General features: G+C 37.7%; 1 protein-coding gene across 6 annotated transcripts in view; it reads left to right on the top strand.

Moving 5' to 3' along the window:
* Positions 1–20,466, top strand: part of C5 (complement C5) — a 122,052-nt gene that overhangs the window by 34,618 nt on the left and 66,968 nt on the right. For 5 of the 6 annotated variants that reach the window (XM_055351822.2, XM_063697008.1, XM_055351823.2 and 2 more), the window contains 9 exons: positions 2,192–2,262; positions 5,252–5,343; positions 7,929–8,011; positions 9,633–9,723; positions 12,849–12,963; positions 14,546–14,672; positions 16,511–16,626; positions 18,337–18,522; positions 19,845–20,048. In XM_055351822.2, the coding sequence (XP_055207797.2) occupies positions 2,192–2,262; positions 5,252–5,343; positions 7,929–8,011; positions 9,633–9,723; positions 12,849–12,963; positions 14,546–14,672; positions 16,511–16,626; positions 18,337–18,522; positions 19,845–20,048 (1,085 nt within the window). Of the gene's footprint in view, positions 1–2,191; positions 2,263–5,251; positions 5,344–7,928; positions 8,012–9,632; positions 9,724–12,846; positions 13,011–14,545; positions 14,673–16,510; positions 16,627–18,336; positions 18,523–19,844; positions 20,049–20,466 lie in introns of those variants that run through there. The other variant, XM_063697009.1, reaches the window with a different exon arrangement.

Here is a 20,466-nt window from a genome sequence, read left to right as displayed (position 1 = left end):
TGATTTCCCTGACCTCTTCAAATCTCCCTCTTCTACATGCTCGTAAGGCCAGGCAAATATCCTTTGTGGCACTTGACACCCTAGAATTTTACATATAATTGTGTTTGCCTCTTTCCTCCACACCATTAAAAGATGTCCATGTCTGATTTGTTTCACTACTGTATCTCAGTACCTAGCATAATGACTGGCACATTAGAAGGCATTCAAGGCCGGGCGCGGTGGCTCATGCCTGTAATCCCAGCACTTTGGGAGGCCGAGGCAGGCGGATCACAAGGTCAGGAGATCGAGACCATCCTGGCTCACACGGGATGTGAGCTAATACAAAAAATTAGCCAGGCATGGTGGTGGGCACCTGTAGTCCCAGCTACTCGGGAGGCTGAGGCAGGAGAATGGCATGAACCCAGGAGGTGGAGTTTGCAGTGAACCGAGATTGCGCCACTGCACTCCAGCCTGGCATTCAAACTTTTTTTAAATTAATAAACCACATCTTTTATTTTTATTTTTATTTAGTGAGTGTCTCGCTCTGTCACCCAGGCTGGAGGGCAGTGGTGCAGTCTTGTCTCATTGCAATCTCCGCCTCCCAGGTTCAAGCGATTCTCCAGCCTCAGCATCCCAAGTAAGTGGGATTCAGGCGCGTGCCACCATGCCTGGCTAATTTTGTATATTTAGTAGAGATGGGATTTCACCATGTTGGCCAGGCTGGGCTTGAACCCTTGGCCTCAGGTGATCCACTTACCTCGGCCTCCCAAAGTGCTGGGATTCCAGGTGTAAGCCACTGCACCCGGCCAATAAGCCATATCTTTTATACAAAAAATTGTATAGATCTTGCCTCCAATGTACCATCGCTGTGAAGACAAGATTAATTTTCTAACCTAAACACAAACTGGGTTAAAAACTAGCCAAATAGTAGTAACAGAAATAATAATAAAATAAACATTTATTGATTACTTAGTATGTGTCAGGCTATGCAAAAGCTTTGCATTATTTAATTCTCACAAGGACACTATGAGCACACACTAGTATTCCTGTTTTACAAGTGAGTTAACTAAGGTTTAGAGGGATTAAGTATCCTGCTCAGGGTCATACTAGAAAGTGGCAGAGGCAGGAGTGAAACCAAAGTGTTTAATTCCAGGGCCTGTGCTCTTAACTTTTGTGACTTTCTGACTTGGGCAGCTTCCCAGTGATACTCAGGCCTAGACTGGGTGTGTCCAAAAAGCAGGAGATAGGATTTGTGGTGGGAGACAGGTGTGAGGGGAAGGAGAGAGCAGAGAAGTGGGGCATTTACTGAGCACATTGTTTTTATCTTGTGAACTTAGTAAAACCAGTGTTAATGTGGCTTCTTATATAGAGCTCTGCATAATACTGATCTTTTAAAAGATACTGGGTTTATGGTGCCAGTTCTATTTTATTTTGTGGGTAAAGTTTTGGCCATGAAATGATTTGAGCATCAGCAACACCCTAGAGAAATTAAGTTTGTCATTGGAAAGAATTAGATCACCGAGTCTCAGACAGCTGTGAGTTAAAAGCGAAACAGATGCTTTTGTTTAAAAAGTAGGGATCTATTAACTGACAGAAAGAAATGGAAGAGAACTAACAGTTATTGAGCCCCTGCCATTGCTCTTTTAACAATGAGTGAACAAGTGTAGGATCTGGCTCAATAAATAGAACAAAACCGTATAATCCAAAGCTGCCTTTTGCAATAAGAGCTAATTTGGAGCCTTGTGGGTTTTCATAAGTGGAAGAGTGTATGTCTGAATCAAGCTCCCAATTTTCCATTAAGATCTTCAACTCTGAGACAATATATTATGCTCCTCTATAACCATATGGTGACGTCACTATTTTGCTACTATGAAATTCTTAATAAATAATGGCCTAATTACAGATGTAATTAATTTCATACTGTGAATGTTTTCTCAAAACATTGTAGGTAAATGTATTTTAAGAAAGTGAACTGTACTTTAAATCCACTAAGAGAAATAGTTCTTTAAAGGAATCCTTGAGGATTCTCTTAAATAAGAGAATCTTTAGTAATGTATATGTCTGCAAACTAATTTTTGTTTTTTTCAAATATGGACTTTTGTGTATTGAGTTTTTTAAAGTAAGATTCATCTCTTTTAAAGATGGTTGTTTTAAAAAATCAAAATATCCTTGTTTTTAGCAGAGTTTTTGATTATATCAATTATTCTTACAGTAAAAGTTAGAGTTTATTCGTTGAATGATGACTTGAAGCCAGCCAAAAGAGAAACTGTCTTAACTTTCATAGTAAGTATTTTATTTATTTAAATAATACTTTAATTCATTTTTCAGGACAAGAATCTCATTTCATAACCCTGTCCTCACACTACACTAAATCATTCAATGTTCCATAAATGGTTATTGAACATCTGCAATGAGTATAGAATCATAGATCTATACCTCTGTAATACACGTATGTGAAAGACTCATACAAATTAAATTTCAATAACTTGAAGGATTTTGAGCTGAACCATTTAAGTACAATCTTGCTGATTTATTTTTTAAAGAACACCCACTGGCCGGGCGTGGTGGCTCGCACCTGTAATCCCAGCACTTTGGGAGGCCGAGGCAGGTGGATCACAAGGTCAGGAGATCGAGACTAACCTGGCCAACATAGTGAAACCTCATCTCTACTAAAATACAAAACATTAGCTGGTGCAGTGGCGGGCGTCTGTAGTCCCAGCTACTCGGGAGGCTGAGGTGGGGGAATTGCTTGAACCCGGGAGGCAGAGCTTGCAGTGAGCCGAGATTGTGCCACTGCACTCCAGCCTGGTGACAGTGTGAGACTCCATCTCAAAAAAGAAAATCTAAAAAAAAAAAAAAAAAAAACCAAAAAACAAAAAACCACCCACCAATCACTAAGAATTGACTGAATACCCATTTAACTATAAGATATACATAATGGATATATCTATTATGTATTTATTATATGCAAAAGAACTATATTTAATGGTACTTACTCTTAAGGAACTTAGAGTTTAATAACTATTATACTAACACAAAAAATCTTGCTAAATCATGAGTTAAAGATTGGCAGTAATTCACCATTTATCAGACATGACATATGTAACAGACGCTGTGCATTGAACTCCCATGATCTCATCTAATTTGTGTCACATACCTCAAACACTTTTGTGAGGAAATAAAATAATACAACTAGTTATAACTGCTCAGTTATTAACAGTAGGTATACTACTAATGGTCCTTCAATATAGGCTGCAGCACTTTTTCTGCTACTCAAAAAAAAACCAAAAAATAAAAATAAAAACTTATCAGAATGCAGGTGCAAAAGCATAGATACTACAGAACAAAACCATACTAAAATATTAAACAAATAAATTATACAGTAGGACAAATACCATGAGCTCAGAGGGAAGACCAATGAGAGGTGAGAGTGGGGGTGATACACATCCTTCTCTGGAACGGAGTAGTTAAAGGGAACCCTGAGTTGGGTGTTAATGAAAGGAATTGACATAAATTATTTAAAAATAGTGAAGACCATCCATGTAAGAAACAGTGTGAGTTAAGCTATGGGGGCAAGAAGAAATTTAAAAAAATGAAGCTAGTAAATAAACTGATTGACTGATAGAATGTCTGAAAGAGAACTAAGGGGAGCAATGTCAGCTCAAATGCCCTTTTTCTATCAGGGAATAATAGGGGTGTGGATGTATGCTCTTTATCCAACGTCTTCATGGTTAAACTTAAGTGATGCAGAATCATGGCATAACCTGCAGAAAAATGAATGTCAGTCATCTCTTGTAAGAGCTGCCCCAGGAAGAAAAGATTGAGGAAGCTGATCCCAGAGCCTTAAGGAGTTAATATAGAGGAAGTATCCTCAAAATAGTACCTGAGAAAGATGATCTTAGAAGAATTGTGCACAATGGATAGTGCGATGAAGAAGAGCCATAAAAATACTCAGCTACAAGTATAATTCTTGTTCAAAATAGGCTTCTATAAGTTTTACAATTAATTAAGAAATAAAACCTCTAAAATCCAACTGTGAATTTCAGTCATGGTAAATGGTGCTGAGATTTTTTGCTTTGGGTTTTTTGTTTGTTTGTTTGTTTGTGTTTGTTTGTTTTTGACAGGGTCTTGCTCTGTCACCAAGGCTGGAGTGCAGTGGTGTGATCATAGCTCACTGTAGCCTCAAACTCCTGGGCTCAAGCCATCCTCTCACCTCAGCTTCCTGAGTAGCTAGGACTACAGGCACCCATCACCACACCCTGCTAACTCTTTAAACATTTTTTGTAGGCTGGTCACAGTGACTCATGCCTGTAATTGTAATCCCAGCACTTTGGGAGGCTAAAATGGGAGGATTGCTTGAGCTCAGGAGATTGAGACCAGCCTGGGCAACCTAGAGAGACCTCATCTCTACTAAAAATTTAAAAAAAAAATAGCTGGGCATGGTGGCATGTGCCTGTGGTCCCGGCTACTTGGGAGGCTGAGGTGGGAGGATTGCTTGAGCCTGTGAGTTCAAAGCTGCAGTGAGCTATGATCACACCACTGCACTCCAGCCTGGATCACAGAGCAAGATCCCTGTCTCAAAAAAGTTTTTTGTACAGATAGGGGCCTCACTTATGTTGCCTGCTATGTTTATGTGTTGAGTTAAGGCTGAATTGGACCCCCATGTGTAGTCCAAAGAAAGTCAAAACCTCATTTCAATTATTTGCTAACCCAAACACAAAATTAAGTTTATGGGGAAGCTTTACGAGAACTATCAAGTTTGTTTAACCATTTGAGAGTTTTACCAAGCTGAAAAATGCCCATACTATACATTTATAAAACATCTGGCTAAAAAATATAATTTATAGAATATTTGCTTTTGAAAGCTTTAAATGAACATATATAAAAATTAGATTCTGGTATTTATAAAGCCAACCAAATTCACATTTAGTTTACCAAAAACATCATTGTTTGTTTGTTCGTTTGCTTGTTGTTGTTTTTACATGTTGTTACACTTCATCTTTTAGATGTACAACAGAGAGTTGAGTCTCTTCAAGATAATGAGGAGAGATGGGGAAGATTGGAAAAAGAAGAAGGGAAGTGGCTGAAATGAACCATATTTCCCTTCTATAACATTTAACTGATCTTCATCCTTCATATTTAATTTGAAGACATGGGTATTTGTCTTCAAATATTTGATCTATAAATATTTTGTACATCAAAGATTGTATAATCAGTTAAATTTTTTAAAATGTAGTTTCTGGCCTTTGAGGGTGTTTGTTTTTATTTACAGGATCCTGAAGGATCAGAAGTTGACATGGTAGAAGAAATTGATCATATTGGAATTATCTCTTTTCCTGACTTCAAGATTCCGTCTAATCCTAGGTATGTAAAAATAATTGTTAATAAAACCACATACGGAACTTTTGGTGAAGAAGCAGGTAACCAGTTAAAGGGGGCCACCTAGTGTTAACAAAGGGTGTCACATAGGTGGATATGCAAAATCTTTTGAAGTCTAGCGAGAACTTAAGCTCTGTTCTTGGCAAAAAATTTCCAATACTTCTCAGCCATTCTTTTTACATATAGAAATAAAAATTGGGAAGAGGAAAAAATAGTACCCAGGTTTTTTTGTCATAAAAACCATCAACTCCTACCCCTCAAAGTATCTAATAGATTGTCAGTTTAAAAGGCTGGTGTGGTCTTGTTCCTTGCTCTGGTTGCTATAAAATATGGTCGTGTGTAGTTTTTGCCTGGATAAACTACCAGAAGGCAAAGTCCAAGAGGGAAGGAGTTCTCAGAGCTATATCTATTATTTGGCCTCACATGAAAGGATTTAAGAAAAAGTTTAAACAGGGTTCAATGTAATAAATATTCAATGAACACATTCTTGGTATGTGCAAATCACAATAGGAGGGAGAGATACAAAATAAATAATCCACAGTCCCTGCTTTCAAGAAATTTGTAATAGGCCAGGTGCAGTGGCTCATGCCTGTAATCCCAACCCTTTGGGAGGCCAACGTGGGTGGATCACCTGCGGTCAGGAATTTGAGACCAGCCTGGCCAACATGGTGAAACCCCATCTCTACCAAAAATATAAAAAAAGCCAGGCATGGTGGCAGGCACCTGTAATCCCAGCTACTTGGGAGGCTGAGGCAGGAGAATCGCTTGAATCTGGGAGGTGAGGGTTAAAGTGAGCCAAGATCATGCCACTGCACTCCATGTTGGGCAACAAGAGCAAAACTCCAACTAAGATAGAAAGAAGAAGGAAGGAAGGTAGGAAGCAAAGAAAGAGGGAGGGGAGGGAGGAAGGAAGAAAAGAAAGAAAGAAATTTATAATAGAGCAGAATGAATAAGACAAGTGCATCTATACATGGCTGCACTAGAATTTTAGAGCAACATCTTTTTATGGTCATTTTCCCTCTGCCCTCAGTTAATTCACTGACTGAAATTTTTCTAAAAATTTAAATTGAATTTGGAGGTTTTAAATAACTTGGATAATTTAAAAATTGTGTACATTCTTGAAAATACTACATGTTCCATAGTGCAGAATTAAACCTATTATTTTATTACTGCTATCATTTCTCCAACTTCATCTTGTGCCACTTGCCCCATGGCAAATTATGTGCCAGCCATGGTCTGGCATGTCCAGTGCTTTCCTACCTCCATGCCTTTGCACATGTCATCCCCTCTACTTGGAATGGGCTTCACCTGGCTCTTCATAAGCCTGGCTTCTTTTCATTGTTATGACCCAGAGTAGACGCTGCTACAAAAAGGCTATTCCTGGATGCATGACGTAATGTAATCTCTTGCTTTGTTTTATTCCCTATCTCAGCATCTTGTTTATTTTCTTCATGACACTTATCTCAATGTCATAATCATTTCTTTACTTGCTTGCTGGCATTTTTATTCCCCACTAGCTTATAAACTCTTTAAGGTGGGCCTTGTCTGTATTGCACACCAGCAGTTCAACATAATAGGCCCTTGATAAATATTCATTGAATTGATGATGATGGTAATAATCATTATTATAATACTGTTAACATTTGTGGACTTCATAGCCAATCTGCAAGGTAGGCTCAGTATATATATGTGTGTGTGTGTATATATATGTGTGTATACACACATATATACATACATACATACACACACACACATAGTTTTTTTTGAAACAGAGTCTCACTCTGTCACCCAGGCTGGAGTGCAGTGGTGTGATCTCAGCTCACCACAGCCTTGATCTCCCGGGCTCAAGCAATTCTCCCACCTCAGCCTCCTAAGTAGCTGGGACTACAAGCATGTACCACCACACCAGACTAATTTTTGTATTTTTTTGTAGAGATGGGGTTTCATCATGTTGCCTGGGCTGGTCTCGAACTCCTGGGCTCAAGCGATCCTCCTGCCTTGGCCTCCCAAAGTGCTGAGATTATAGGCATGAGCCACTATACCTGGCCTAGTATATATTTTTGAATAAAGATTATTAATTAAAGCCAGGTCATTTTCATCTTTTAAAAACCATGCTTTGTTTCCAACCATAAATTCATTTTTGTGAGGTGTAAATTTTATCATCTATGTAAGCTTGTCTTGTATTATATGTTTCTAGAGACATTATTATGGATTTTGTACTGTATTTTGGATTTTAGTATTATGTTAGCATAATTAGGCTCCAAGATTAAATAAATTCTCAGAAATAATAAGTTCTTCAAATCAAAACTAATGACTGTATTAAGATAAAATACCAGGAAAAATAATACAATATATGAAAAACTGGTTACTAAACAATATCTATTATCTATTATCCTAAAAATGCTCAATTATTTATTGCTTAAAAATCAGTCACAAATAAAATATATTACTTAGGTTTTATATATCTTTGTGTATTCTTCCCTCTTTAAAACAGGAATTTATTAGATCTCCTCTGAGTGAATTAAAAATATTTGATGACATCTATAATTTTAAATATTTTGCTTCCACAGATATGGTATGTGGACGATCAAGGCTAAATATAAAGAGGACTTTTCAACAACTGGAACCGCATATTTTGAAGTTAAAGAATATGGTAATTTCTGACAAGTAAAAGTTTTTCTTTGTTTTTTGTTTTTTGTTTTTGAGATGGAGTCTCGCTCTGTTGCCCAGGCTGGAGTGCAGTGGCACAATCTCAGCTCACTGCAACCTCCGCCTCCTGGGTTCAAGCAATTCTCTGCCTCAGCATCCCGAGTCGCTGGGATTACAGGCACCAACCACCATAGCCGGCTAATTTTTGTATTTTTAGTAGAGACAGGGTGTCACCATCTTGGCCAGGCTGGTCTTGAACTCCTGACCTCGTGATCCACCCACCTCGGCCTCCCAAAGTGCTGGGATTACAGGCATGAGCCACCGCACCCAGCCAATTAAAAGTTTTTCTATAAAAAGTTAGTGTTTTGCAATAATTCTTTTTAATAATGTAGTTAATGCAAAATTATTCCCAGATGAAGATGAGGCAGCCTGCACGTATGGCTAGAAGTACTGGCTAGAGGTTGGAGGGAGGAGTAGTAGTTGAATGCCTAGATTCTAGTTCCAGCATGCCTTTAACCCTGATCAAGCAGAACAACCTCTGTGTACTTGTGTTCCCCATCAGAGAGCTGGAAGAGATCTAGTCCCCTGAAGAGCTTGACTAGTAAAGATCCTTTCTAGAATTGTGATTATTATTAGGAGAAACTTAAATAGTCATAGATGAGGTGAGTGGAACCCAGTAAAACCAATAAATGATTTACTTGAGTCTTAAAACCAATTAGTGACAAAACAAAAACAACAATTAGGTTTCCTTACCCCTAGTCCAACACTATTTTCTGGCTCCTAAATTCCTAATATATTAATTTGAATATTTAAGATATTCTTATTTTGAAATAAATTATATTAATAGACTAACAAGTAACGTAAACAGTTTAATCTTTCATTTCTTATAGTAGTGTACTAGCATTTCTGTGTGCTCTGCTATCAAATTTAACTTTCTTCTGCTTGAAGCCATTTTTTATTCCCTCAAGAGATTCATAATGACATGGAGAAGAATACTGACACAAATTTTAACAATTAACAAGAAAAACAGTGACAAAACAAATTCGTTATGATGAAACTCAACCTTAAAGATTACAGGCTCTCTGTAACATATAATCCTAACCCATCTCTCTTCTTCTAAGTGTTTTTGTATTTTCTCTGTATATCTAGAATCCACCCACCTCTTACTGTCTGTAGCCACTCTCATCAATTCATCAGCAGTCTCCCTCCTGGACTACAGCAAAAGCCTCCTAACTGATGTCTCTGCTTCCAAGCTATCTTGCTTGGTATTAGCCAAAATAATCTTGAAATGCAAATTTCATTGTGTTATGTCACAATTGAAAAGTTTTTTTGTTTTCAAGGAACCTATACTCTAATGGAAGAAATAACCTATTGCCTATAATAAATGCTGTAATCAAAATATAGGCAAAGTGCTTCTGGATTGACCTCTGATTGGTGGAGTGGGAAGGTTCTGCAGAGATTGTTGTTGGTGATGATGATGATGACGATAATGATTATGATAATAAGGTGGATGTTGTGTTGATGTTACAGCTTGTCCAACTATACCAGAAAGTCTAGCTGTTTGCTAGGCTTTAAAGTCTGCTCTAATCAAAATGGTAATATTACCTGTTTGTTTTTATTTTCAGTCTTGCCACATTTTTCTGTCTCAATCGAACCAGAATATAATTTCATTGGTTACAAGAACTTTAAGAATTTTGAAATTACTATAAAAGCAAGGTAAGAACATTTGTTTTTTTGTTGTTTTATTTTTATTTTTCAAATTAACTCAACTCTGGTTGATGATAGTTGCCCAAAGTGAGATCTGTGATTTATTATCAAAGTGTGCCATGATTTGGGGACTAATTGATAAAGGAGACATCATGCTGGTAGTTTATTTGCTTATTCTGATTTTAGCTGATTCTGAGTTTAGCTTTGTTGGCTATTCAACAGCAAAAACAAAGAAAAGTGCCAAAGATCTAAGTTTGGTGTATGTGTTTAGAAACTAGGGTGACTTAGAATATTGGGACTGAGATATGAAGGATTCACTTCCTATCTTTTTTTAATGACTTAATCAGCCAGCTAATGCTGCATAACTACTTCAAAACCCACTGCCTTGAAACTCCCACCATTTATGAGTCAGCTGGGAAGTTCTGCTGATCTGGGCCAGGCTGGTGTCAGCTGGGCTCACCCATGTAGCTGCAGCCAGTTGGTAGGTCAGCTGGTTGCTGGCTGGTCTAGGAAGGTCCTGTCCATATGTCTGGCAGTTGGATGGGGCTAAAAGTGTGTGTGCCTCTCATCATCCAGCAGGCTAGCTTGTAGCAGCAGCAACACTCAAAGAGGGAATGGAAGCATGAAAGTCCCCCTGAGCCTAGGCTTGGTGCTGGCACACCATCACTTCCACACATTCTTTTGTCCAAAGCAAGTTACAAGGTCAGCCCAGAGGAAATAGACCCCTCCCACACTTTGTGGACACAAGGAACTGTGCAAAGGTCGTTGATACATGGGGAGGTAGAGAATTGGGGGTTAGTTTTGCAAGCAACCTATCACAAAAGCTTAGGTCATTTTAAAGTAAAATATAATGTAGTTATACCAATCTATATAACTATATGTGTGGGGTACTCTTCTAAGTACTCAGCATATATTAGCACATTTAATCTTTACAACAACTCTATGCGTTGATATTGTTACTATTCCCATGTTACAAGTGGAAAAACTGAGGTACATAAATGTTTAATAATTTGCTCAAAATCATACAGCTAGTAAGTTGCACAGCCTGTCTGGTTCCAGAGTCCATGCCTCAAACATTACCCTATGCTAGCTCTCTTATTAGCATTGATTTGGAAAATAGAGTGTTTATTACTTGGTCTAAACCAGCATAAAAGGCTCACTTGAGAGAAAATTATAGAAACTGACCTCCTATAATGGGGACTATTTATTCAAACCATAAATAAGGAAAGTTAGCTCTTGCTACAGTATTATTTGCTGGGTAGAAAGTTTACTTTATTCTTACTTTAATTCTAAACTAAAAAAGGAAACATGCAGTTTAAATTTTTTATGAAGAATAGATCTCATATAACAGTGAGATTGGACATGTACCTTTTAAAAACATAAAAGAAAACAGAGAGTAGCTGATATCAAAATTATCAAGGAAGTAATTTGGCATATAGGAGAGGGCCCTAATTCTAAGTCTTGTGATCTCCCCAAGATCAATTTTTTTCATCTAGCACATAGCTTTATTAATGTGGCTTTATGAGGATGAAATGTAATAGTGCATGAAGGACACTTTATTTATTATTATTATACTTTAAGTTCTAGGCTACATGTACACAACCTGCAGGTTTGTTACATAGGTATACATGTGCCATGTTGGTTTGCTGCACCTATTAACTCATCACACATTAGGTATTTCTCCTAATGCTATCCCTCCCCTGTCCCCCACCCGATGACAGGCCCCAGGGTGTGATGTTCCCCGCACTGTGTCCAAGTGTTTTCATTGTTCAGTTCCCACCTGTGAGTGAGAACATGTGGCGTTTGGTTTTCTGTCCTTGTGGTAGTTCGCTCAGAATGATGGTTTCCAGCTTCATCCATGTCCCTGCAAAGGACATGAACTCATCCTTTTTTATGCCTGCATAGTATTCCATGGTGTATATGTGCCACATTTTCTTAATCCAGTCTATCATTGATGGACATTTAGGTGGGTTCCAAGTCTTTGCTAGTGTGAATAGTGCTGCAGTAAACATACGTGTGCATGTGTCTTTATAGCAGCATGATTTATAATCCTTTGGGTATATACCCAGTAATGGAATCACTGGGTCAAATTGTATTTCTAGTTCTAGATCCTTGAGGAATTGCCACACTGTCTTCCACAAAGGTTGAACTAGTTTACACTCCCACCAACAGTGTAAAAGCGTTCCTATTTCTCCACATCCTCTCCAGCATCTGTTGTTTCCTGACTTTTTAATGATCACCATTCTAAATGGTGTGAGATGGTATCTCATTGTGGTTTTGATTTGCATTTCTCTGATGACCAGTGATGATGAGCATTTTTTCGTGTGTCTGTTAGCTGCATAAATGTCTTCTTTTGAGAAGTATCTGTTCATATCCTTTGCCCACTTTTTGATGGGGTTGTTTGTTTTTTTCTTGTAAATTTGTTTAAGTTCTTTGTAGATTCTGGATATTAGCCCTTTGTCAGATGGGTACATTGCAAAAATTTTCTCCATTCTGTGGGTTGCCTGTTCACTCTGATGGTAGTTTCTTTTACTGTGCAGAAGCTCTTTAGTTTAGTTAGATCCCATTTGTCAATTTTGGCTTTTGTTGCCATTGCTTTTGGTATTTTAGTCATGAAATCCTTGCCCATGCCTATGTCCTGAATGGTATTGCCTAGGTTTTCTTCTAGTGTTTTTATGGTTTTAGGTCTAACATGTAAGTCTTTAATCCATCTTGAATTAATTTTTGTATAAGGTATAAGGAAGGGATCCAGTTTCAGCTTTCTATATATGGCTAGCCAGTTTTCCCATCACCATTTATTAAATTGGGAATCCTTTCCCCATTTCTTGTTTTTGTCAGGTTTGTCAAAGATCAGATGGTTGTAGATGTGTGGTGTTATTTCTGAGGCCTGTGTTCTGTCCCATTGGTCTATATATCTGTTTTGGTACCAGTAGCATGCTGTTTTGTTTACTGTAGCCTTGTAGTATAGTTTGAAGTCAGGTAGCATGATGCCTCCAGCTTTGTTCTTTTTGCTTAGGATGAAAGACACTTTAAAGTGCCTCAAGTGCTTTACGTAATTTCACATTGTTACATTTTATCTGAATCCTGTTATTGTAACCATGTTAGTAAAACAGTTTTATGCTATTGTCTGACAGATATTTTTATAATAAAGTAGTCACTGAGGCTGACGTTTATATCACATTTGGAATAAGAGAAGACTTAAAAGATGATCAAAAAGAAATGATGCAAACAGCAATGCAAAACACAATGGTAAGATGTTAAGACACAGTCACTCACACCTACAGATGCATCCAGAGGTGAGAGATGAGAAGTTACTTAAAAACCTTCTAGTCCAATCCCCCATTTTAGATAGGTTGAAACTTAAAATCCTCCATTGGCTTCCCTTTGCCTTTAGGGTAAAGTTCATTTTCCTTGGCATCAGCCTCCCTTGCCAGCTGATCTCATGCCCTTTCCTCCCTCCCTCCCCTTTGTATTAATCACTCCAATTTCTCTAACTGACCAAAGTCTCTCTTGCCTCCAGGTCTTTACAATATCATTTATTCTGCTTGAAAATGCTCTTTCCCATTGTCACCTCCTGCCCCTTCTTTGCCTGGCTAATTCCTTCTCATTCTTTAAGTTTCAACATTGACAGCCTTTCTCTGGGAAGCCTCCCCTGACTCTTCTACACTAGGTTAGCTGCCCCGGCTGGCTGTATAGCCTCTTTTCTTAACACATTCTTCACATTTCATTGCAGTGGTTCTCAACTAGGGGTGATTTTTTATCCCCAAGGAGACATTTGGCAATGTCCAGAGACATTTGTGGTTGCTACTGGTATTTACTAGGGAGAGGCCAGGGATACTGCTAAATTCCTACCATGCACAGAGCAGGCCCCTACAACAAAGAATTATCCTGTTCAAAATGTCAATAATGCTGAGGGGTTGAGAAACCCTTCTTTATTGGAATGGCTTGTTTACTTATCTATCATTTTCAATATTAAACTATTTGTGAGTCTGAATCATTTCCCTTATATGCTCAGAGACAGCATAGTTTCTTGCAAGGAAATATTCATGAAGTTATTTGTCCATAGTTTAGGGCTAATGATTGCTGAACTGAGATTAGGGCTCTGGTTCCCTTTCCCTTATTCAGCGTTCTTTACATTATACCACAGATGATATGAGTTCATGTCATTTTTGCTCACTTTTGCATATTCATTTGGTTTGCATCATCAATCATTTATCCTCTACAATCTTATTAATTCAAGATGTAAATTAAATGCATTTTTAAAATGCAAAATTCTATGCTAGACACTGGGATTTAAAGCTAAATAAGACAAAAATGCCTGCCCTCAAGTCACTCAATTTTATAAGAAAAAATAAGGCAAAGTTTATTTTACTGTTGTGTTAATAATTAAATAATATAATATGACTTAACCCCACATCCCTTTACTCATTGTGTGTTTTAAAATTAGTATTTAAATTTGTAAGCAGTGAAGTACAAATTAAATATTATAAAAACCAACAAACTCTCAGTAAAGGGCGGAAGTACGCTGAGAGGCCTAGAAAGATGAATGATGACGCAGGAATTGGAAGAAGGCGTGTTTGTCAGCTGTTACCAAAAAGACCTATTGGACCATGTGATGTTCAAGACTCTTCTACTTCTATAATTCTATACAAATAATTAGAAAATAACATCCTGAGCTTAATTGTGGACTCGGTTATCTACTTTACTTTTGACACTAAACCATTCTTCTGACATTTACCTTCAATTCAGAGGCTAGTAAAAGCAGATTTTATTAATTTTTCCTTATAAGTTCTTCTCTGAAATAACTCCTCCTTTTTCTCCTTTTAAAAAGTTGATAAATGGAATTGCTCAAGTCACATTTGATTCTGAAACAGCAGTGAAAGAACTGTCATACTACAGTTTAGAAGATTTAAACAACAAGTACCTTTATATTGCTGTAACAGTCATAGAGTCTACAGGTAAGTGTGTGTGTTGTGTGTGTGTGTGTGTGTGTGTGTGTGTATACTTTCTTTTGAAAAATATTTAGACAGAATATTAAAGATACAAATAATTTCCAATTTATATAATTATTTCACATTGTATTTTCTTTCATAGTTAAATATAATTATAAGAAGTAGACTTTTATATAGTTATAAAAAGGCAGTAGGGCTCTGCTTCTTTTTAGTCATTGGGCAAGCCATTGGGTCCCTATTACCTCCACTTCTACTGCAAAAATGGGAAAACAGTACCCAATTCATGTCCAAAGTAGTTCTGCAGGCTCTCTGCCTTGACCATTTGGCACCCTAGTGTCCTCACCTGGTGAAAATCAAAACCAAAATAAGATTATGTATGTAAAACTATTTGATAAAGTACTATACAAATAAAAGGTATTACTATTATCATTATTATAGTCTACATAATGATGGAGTCAAACTGAATGTTTCCTAAAGCCTAAAGTTTCCAACATTATTTTAATGTTTCTTTTTATTTTTTCCTCAACTTATTTTAAATAAGTTCAGTTTAAGCAGTATCTATGAGATATTTAAAGTATTGCCAAACAGACAGCTTGCAAACATTAATGATGTATGATGCCAGCATTAAAGTGGCTTACAAATTAGCATCAGGTATAAGACAGGTGAAGAAAGAACTGTTGCAAGAAAGAATTCCATATGAGCTCTAAGCGAAATATTAATGCAATAGGATTCAGAGGAAGGTGAGCTTCTAGATGATTGTTGAGCAAGCAAGAACAGTGTTGTGAAGATGATCAGTCTTGAAAAATAATTAGGGTTTTGAGGCAGAGTTGCTAGACACGGTGAAACAGAAACCCTCCAGAGAGAGGGCAGATGAAGAAGAGTAGATGGTGAAGCTTAATCTTTGAGGACAGCAGATCATCCAGTTTGGCTAAAATATAGGATATGTATAGAATGTATTACAGATGTAATATTGGAAAGGAGTTTGGGAATATTAAAGCTTCAAATGTTATTCTTAATAGTTTAACTTAATCTTTACCTGGAGGGTAACATTATTGGGCTCTTGCCAGTTGTCCGGTCATGTCCCTTCCCTCCCCTCCCCTCCCCTCCCCTCCCCCTCCCCCTCCCCTCCCTCCTCCCTCCCTCCCCTCCCGAGTCTTGCTCTGTTGCCCAGACTGGAGTGCAGTGGTACAGTCTCAGCTCAATGCAACCTCCGCCTCCTGGGTTCAAGCAATTCTCCTGCCTCAGCCTCCTGAGTAGCTGACATTACAGGCATATACCACCATGCCTGGCACTTTTTTTGTTTTCGTTTTTTAGTTTTAGTAGGGATGAGGTTTCACCATGTTGGCCCGGCTGGTCTCGAACTCCCCTTCAGGGTTCTTTCTATATCAAGCTCCCTTTTTCTGATTTCTGTCTATGTATCTATGCTCTGTGAACACCAACCCCCATGCCCCACCTCCACCTCTGTAAGGCTCAGTTTCTGGCCTGACCCTTCCCTCTCTCCTCAATCGCTTGAATACAGTCAACTGAAACTCAGGCCACTGATGAAAAGTGGTGTCCCTTCCTGGCATCCTTCCTCAGTCCAGTCCTGTAGCTCTACTTCTCCAAGGGCTTCTCTACATACGAGCTTGTGCATAAGGCCTTGGAAACTCCTGAGGTCTAAACTCTTCTCTGCTGTGCCCCTCTGAAGCAACACCTATGTCCTACTTACTACTGGTAAATGAATGAATGCAAGAATGGAGTGAGTGAATGAATAAGTCTGTGGAGACATATAGAGACGAAATGGATATCCATACAGATCATGATACTCCTAAAAACTGTCAACATGATGCTTGCCATTTCCTTAGGTGGATTTTCTGAAGAGGCAGAAATACCTGGCATCAAATATGTCCTCTCTCCCTACAAACTGAATTTGGTTGCTACTCCTCTTTTCCTGAAGCCTGGGATTCCATATCCCATCAAGGTAGATGGGGTGAGGGGGTAGACGTTGCTACATATGATCATCTTGTTCTGTTCATGGAAAACATGTGGGTGGCAAACAGGGTAAGAATGTTGCCGTGAAGTCACAGAGGGAGCTTATTCTGTGAAACCTGCCCCTCCTGGTGGACACAGACAGGGATGGGAAATTGCAGGTCAGCTGCAGCCTTGGCAATGACTTCAAAAGTGAGGGCAAGATAGCCTTGTATTAGGCATCCCTAAATAAGCATTAAATTATATGTAATAAATAAGCATTAAGTTATATGTAAATAAAATCTCATAAGACTCTAGTTCAAAAAATACAAACATTTAAAATTATTTGGTGGCAAATTCTTAAAAAGCCTTAAGATGGAAATATCATTCCTTGAAAACAGACTCCTTTCTCTCACTATGTTTTTGCCTCCAGTGTGTCTCATTTGTTTCCCTCTGTCTCTGTGTTGTCTTTGTGCATAACTCTGTTCAATCTCTTGTCTCTGTATTGCTCTCTGTTCTTTTCATTTTTGCTTCTTTCCGTCCCTGAATCTCTTTTTTTCTGTCTTTTTTGCTTACTCCTCTGCATTCATTTTTCTCTCTTTCACCTTCTTTTCCTCCTCTAAATGCTGACAGTATAGAATTGAAACATTCATGTGGTTTTTAGATTTTTATCTATCATTATATATTTTATTATAAATAATATATTTTATTATGTTGATTAAATGGAAATGTTTATTCCCTGCCCTTAATTTAGAAATCCAGAGCAAAATTTTTTTTTGTTCTTTGAAAATGTGTTACTTTTTAAAATCAACTTAAGTACAATCAAAATGTGTTATTTATTATTTACTGTGGGTCATGGGCTTTTAAGAAAAAAAAGGATTTACCAAGCCCAAAGCAAGGTTTGGACATGCTTGTAGGTTCTTACATATATATACTATACATAGAAAATAATATATAACAAAGTATCATATACTGCATATACAGTAATGTATAATATATTACTAAAATATGTAAATATAACAATATTATATAGAACATAAGCTTAAAATATATTTTATATAAAAGTAAAATAACAAACTATATCTGTGTGGAATTGTGTGTGTATATATATATATGGCAGTGAGAGGTAGATGTTAAAGGAAAAAAGGTGTATCTATTTTTGTTTCTCATATTCAAGGGACTTATTCCCAGAAGCGATTGCTTCATTTTGTCCTTTATCCAGTCCTAAACCAATCAAAGAAATACAGAAGTTAGATAACAGAAGACCTTATCACACCTACTCCTTGACTGACTTAATAGAATGATATTTATGTTTTGGGTTTGCTTGATTTATGGGAGAATCTATTCAAGAATGATTTAACTAAATAGAATTAAATCTTTCTATAAGCTGAGAATACACTTCTCTTTACTAAATTAAACATAAGTAAACCAGGTGTGGTGGAGCATGCCTAAATAGTTCCAGCTACTTGGGAGGCTGAGGTGGGAGGATGGCTTGAGGCCAATAGTTCAAGGTTGCAGTGCGCTACGATTGTGCCTGTGAATAGCCACTGCACTCCAACCTGGGCAACATAGTAAGTCTCTATCTCAGAAAAAAAAATTTTAAGAAAAAAATACATAAATAATTTATACTTTGGTGGGGAGGAAGGAAAATTATTTCAGAATTGTTGTGCTTTAAAATAAGTGATGAGCTGTTGAAATAGATTTGGATTGTTTTGACAAACAGGTGCAGGTTAAAGATTCGCTTGACCAGTTGGCAGGAGGGGTCCCAGTAACACTGAATGCACAAACAATTGATGTAAACCAAGAGACATCTGACTTGGATCCAAGCAAAAGTGTAACACGTGTTGATGATGGAGTAGCTTCGTTTGTGCTTAATCTCCCATCTGGAGTGACGGTGCTGGAGTTTAACGTGAGCTGAATTCTCCTGTTGTATTTTCTAGGACAATGTGTACTCTTGACTATGTGTTTTGGCTAGTGTGCAGAACAGATGCGGCAGATTTTACACATGAGTCCAGTGAACAGTTCCATAATTTTGCATCCAAGACAAATTAGTCCCAGAGACAATCTGCTAATCCATTGAATGGTCCTTGAGGAAGATAAATGTATCAATTTTTTATTTGGGAGTTAATTGTTTTATCTTACACCATTAAGACCATATCAGACTCTAGAAGCTTCAGAATAGGTATAGCAGTGCACATGAGTGTTAGGAATATCCTCTTTTCCCCCCTCAGTTTTAATCCCCTGAAGGGCCACAAAAGGGTCAAAAATATGGAAGCCTCCCTTTTTTCGAACTACAGAAACCATTCTACTTTAGAGCCCACTTAATAGTCTTCTCTCGCAGCAAATATTATTTAAGTTCCCAATCTCAAATAAAATATGAGCAATAACATAGTAACATAGTTACATAGTAACATAATAACATAGGCCAATGACTGCAGCATGCATATGCTCACTGTCATCTATTGAGCACTTACTAAATGCTAGGCATCATGCTGAGAGCTTTATGAAGAATACATGAAACACCATTTAATTAGCAAGATGAGTTAGAATATTATCTTTGTCATTGTGTGGCTCAGGAAATGGAGGCTTCTAACCTCTCTTTTGATTAACTAATTTTATCCAGAGTTAATAAGTGGTGGTACTGGTATGCGAACCAGTGTGTACCTGACTCCAGAGCATGAGCTAATAACACTTCTGCTGTCTGAGGGTAGATATTGCTGCCATGATATCATTTCTTCTCCACCTCATATTTATAAGCACCCATCTGTGCCTCTACTTCACAATGAAACTGGGCCAGATAGTCTCTGAGATGTTCGTTCATAGCTCCTGTCCCCAAGAGTTAGTGCTACCTCCCCACTACTTCCCTTCTCCTACCCCCATTTCCTAAATGCTTAGGCATCTCTCTGTAATCATTCCATGCGAGGAGAAGTCCCAACTTACCATGACATTTCAGGAAGACCACCAATATTTATTCCTGGAGCATCTTTCTCTCTTCATTTCAGACTTTTCCGCCATAGCCCATAATCCCATCATTCTTGTCTGTAGTCTTTGTAAAGTTGCTTGACACCACAGCTGTATAAACACTGAAGTAATGGAGGGTTTTTTTCCCCTTTAGCATTTGTTATTGTGAAATTTAGAAATTTATAAAGCAAGGAAAATAATTTGAAAGGTATGTTTTACAGAAAGCATTACATCACAGTATACATGTCTTTTTGAAATTTCTCTTTTCAGGTCAAAACTGATGCTCCAGATCTTCCAGAAGAAAATCAGGCCAGGGAAGGTTACCGAGCAATAGCATACTCATCTCTCAGCCAAAGTTACCTTTATATTGATTGGACTGATAACCATAAGGCTTTGCTAGTGGGAGAACATCTGAATATTATTGTTACCCCCAAAAGCCCATATATTGACAAAATAACTCACTATAATTACTTGGTAAGTACATAATGATGGATTTACATCTTATTTCCCCACCTGGAACATTTTCCTTTGCCTCTAGAGAGGCATTAGAATTATCCTTTATACTTTTATTCCCAAAGCACTTTCAAGAACATCATCTAACTTGAACATCAGTTTCTCAAAAAACCTTTGAAATAGGGTATGATTTTCATGACCATTTCACAGATGAGGAAACTGAGGGACAGAGAAGTTAAAAGACTTATGATGATTACTCAGTTGGGAAGAGGAAAATTTTGATTTGTGCTGAGGACTCTGACTCCTGTTCTAATAACACTTTTTACCAAAGAGAGCCTAGTTATTCCAAAGCGAGAACCTGATTAAATCATGTTGCCTCTGTTCTCTTTCATGGCCAAAGATTACATGCCTAGACCCAGTTCGGATAAGTGAATTTTAT

The sequence above is a fragment of the Gorilla gorilla genome, chromosome 13 (genome assembly GCF_029281585.2).
Source record: "Gorilla gorilla gorilla isolate KB3781 chromosome 13, NHGRI_mGorGor1-v2.1_pri, whole genome shotgun sequence".
NCBI lineage: Eukaryota > Metazoa > Chordata > Mammalia > Primates > Hominidae > Gorilla > Gorilla gorilla.
Note: the sequence above shows the minus strand (reverse complement) of the source record. Positions and strands in the feature narration are given on the sequence as shown.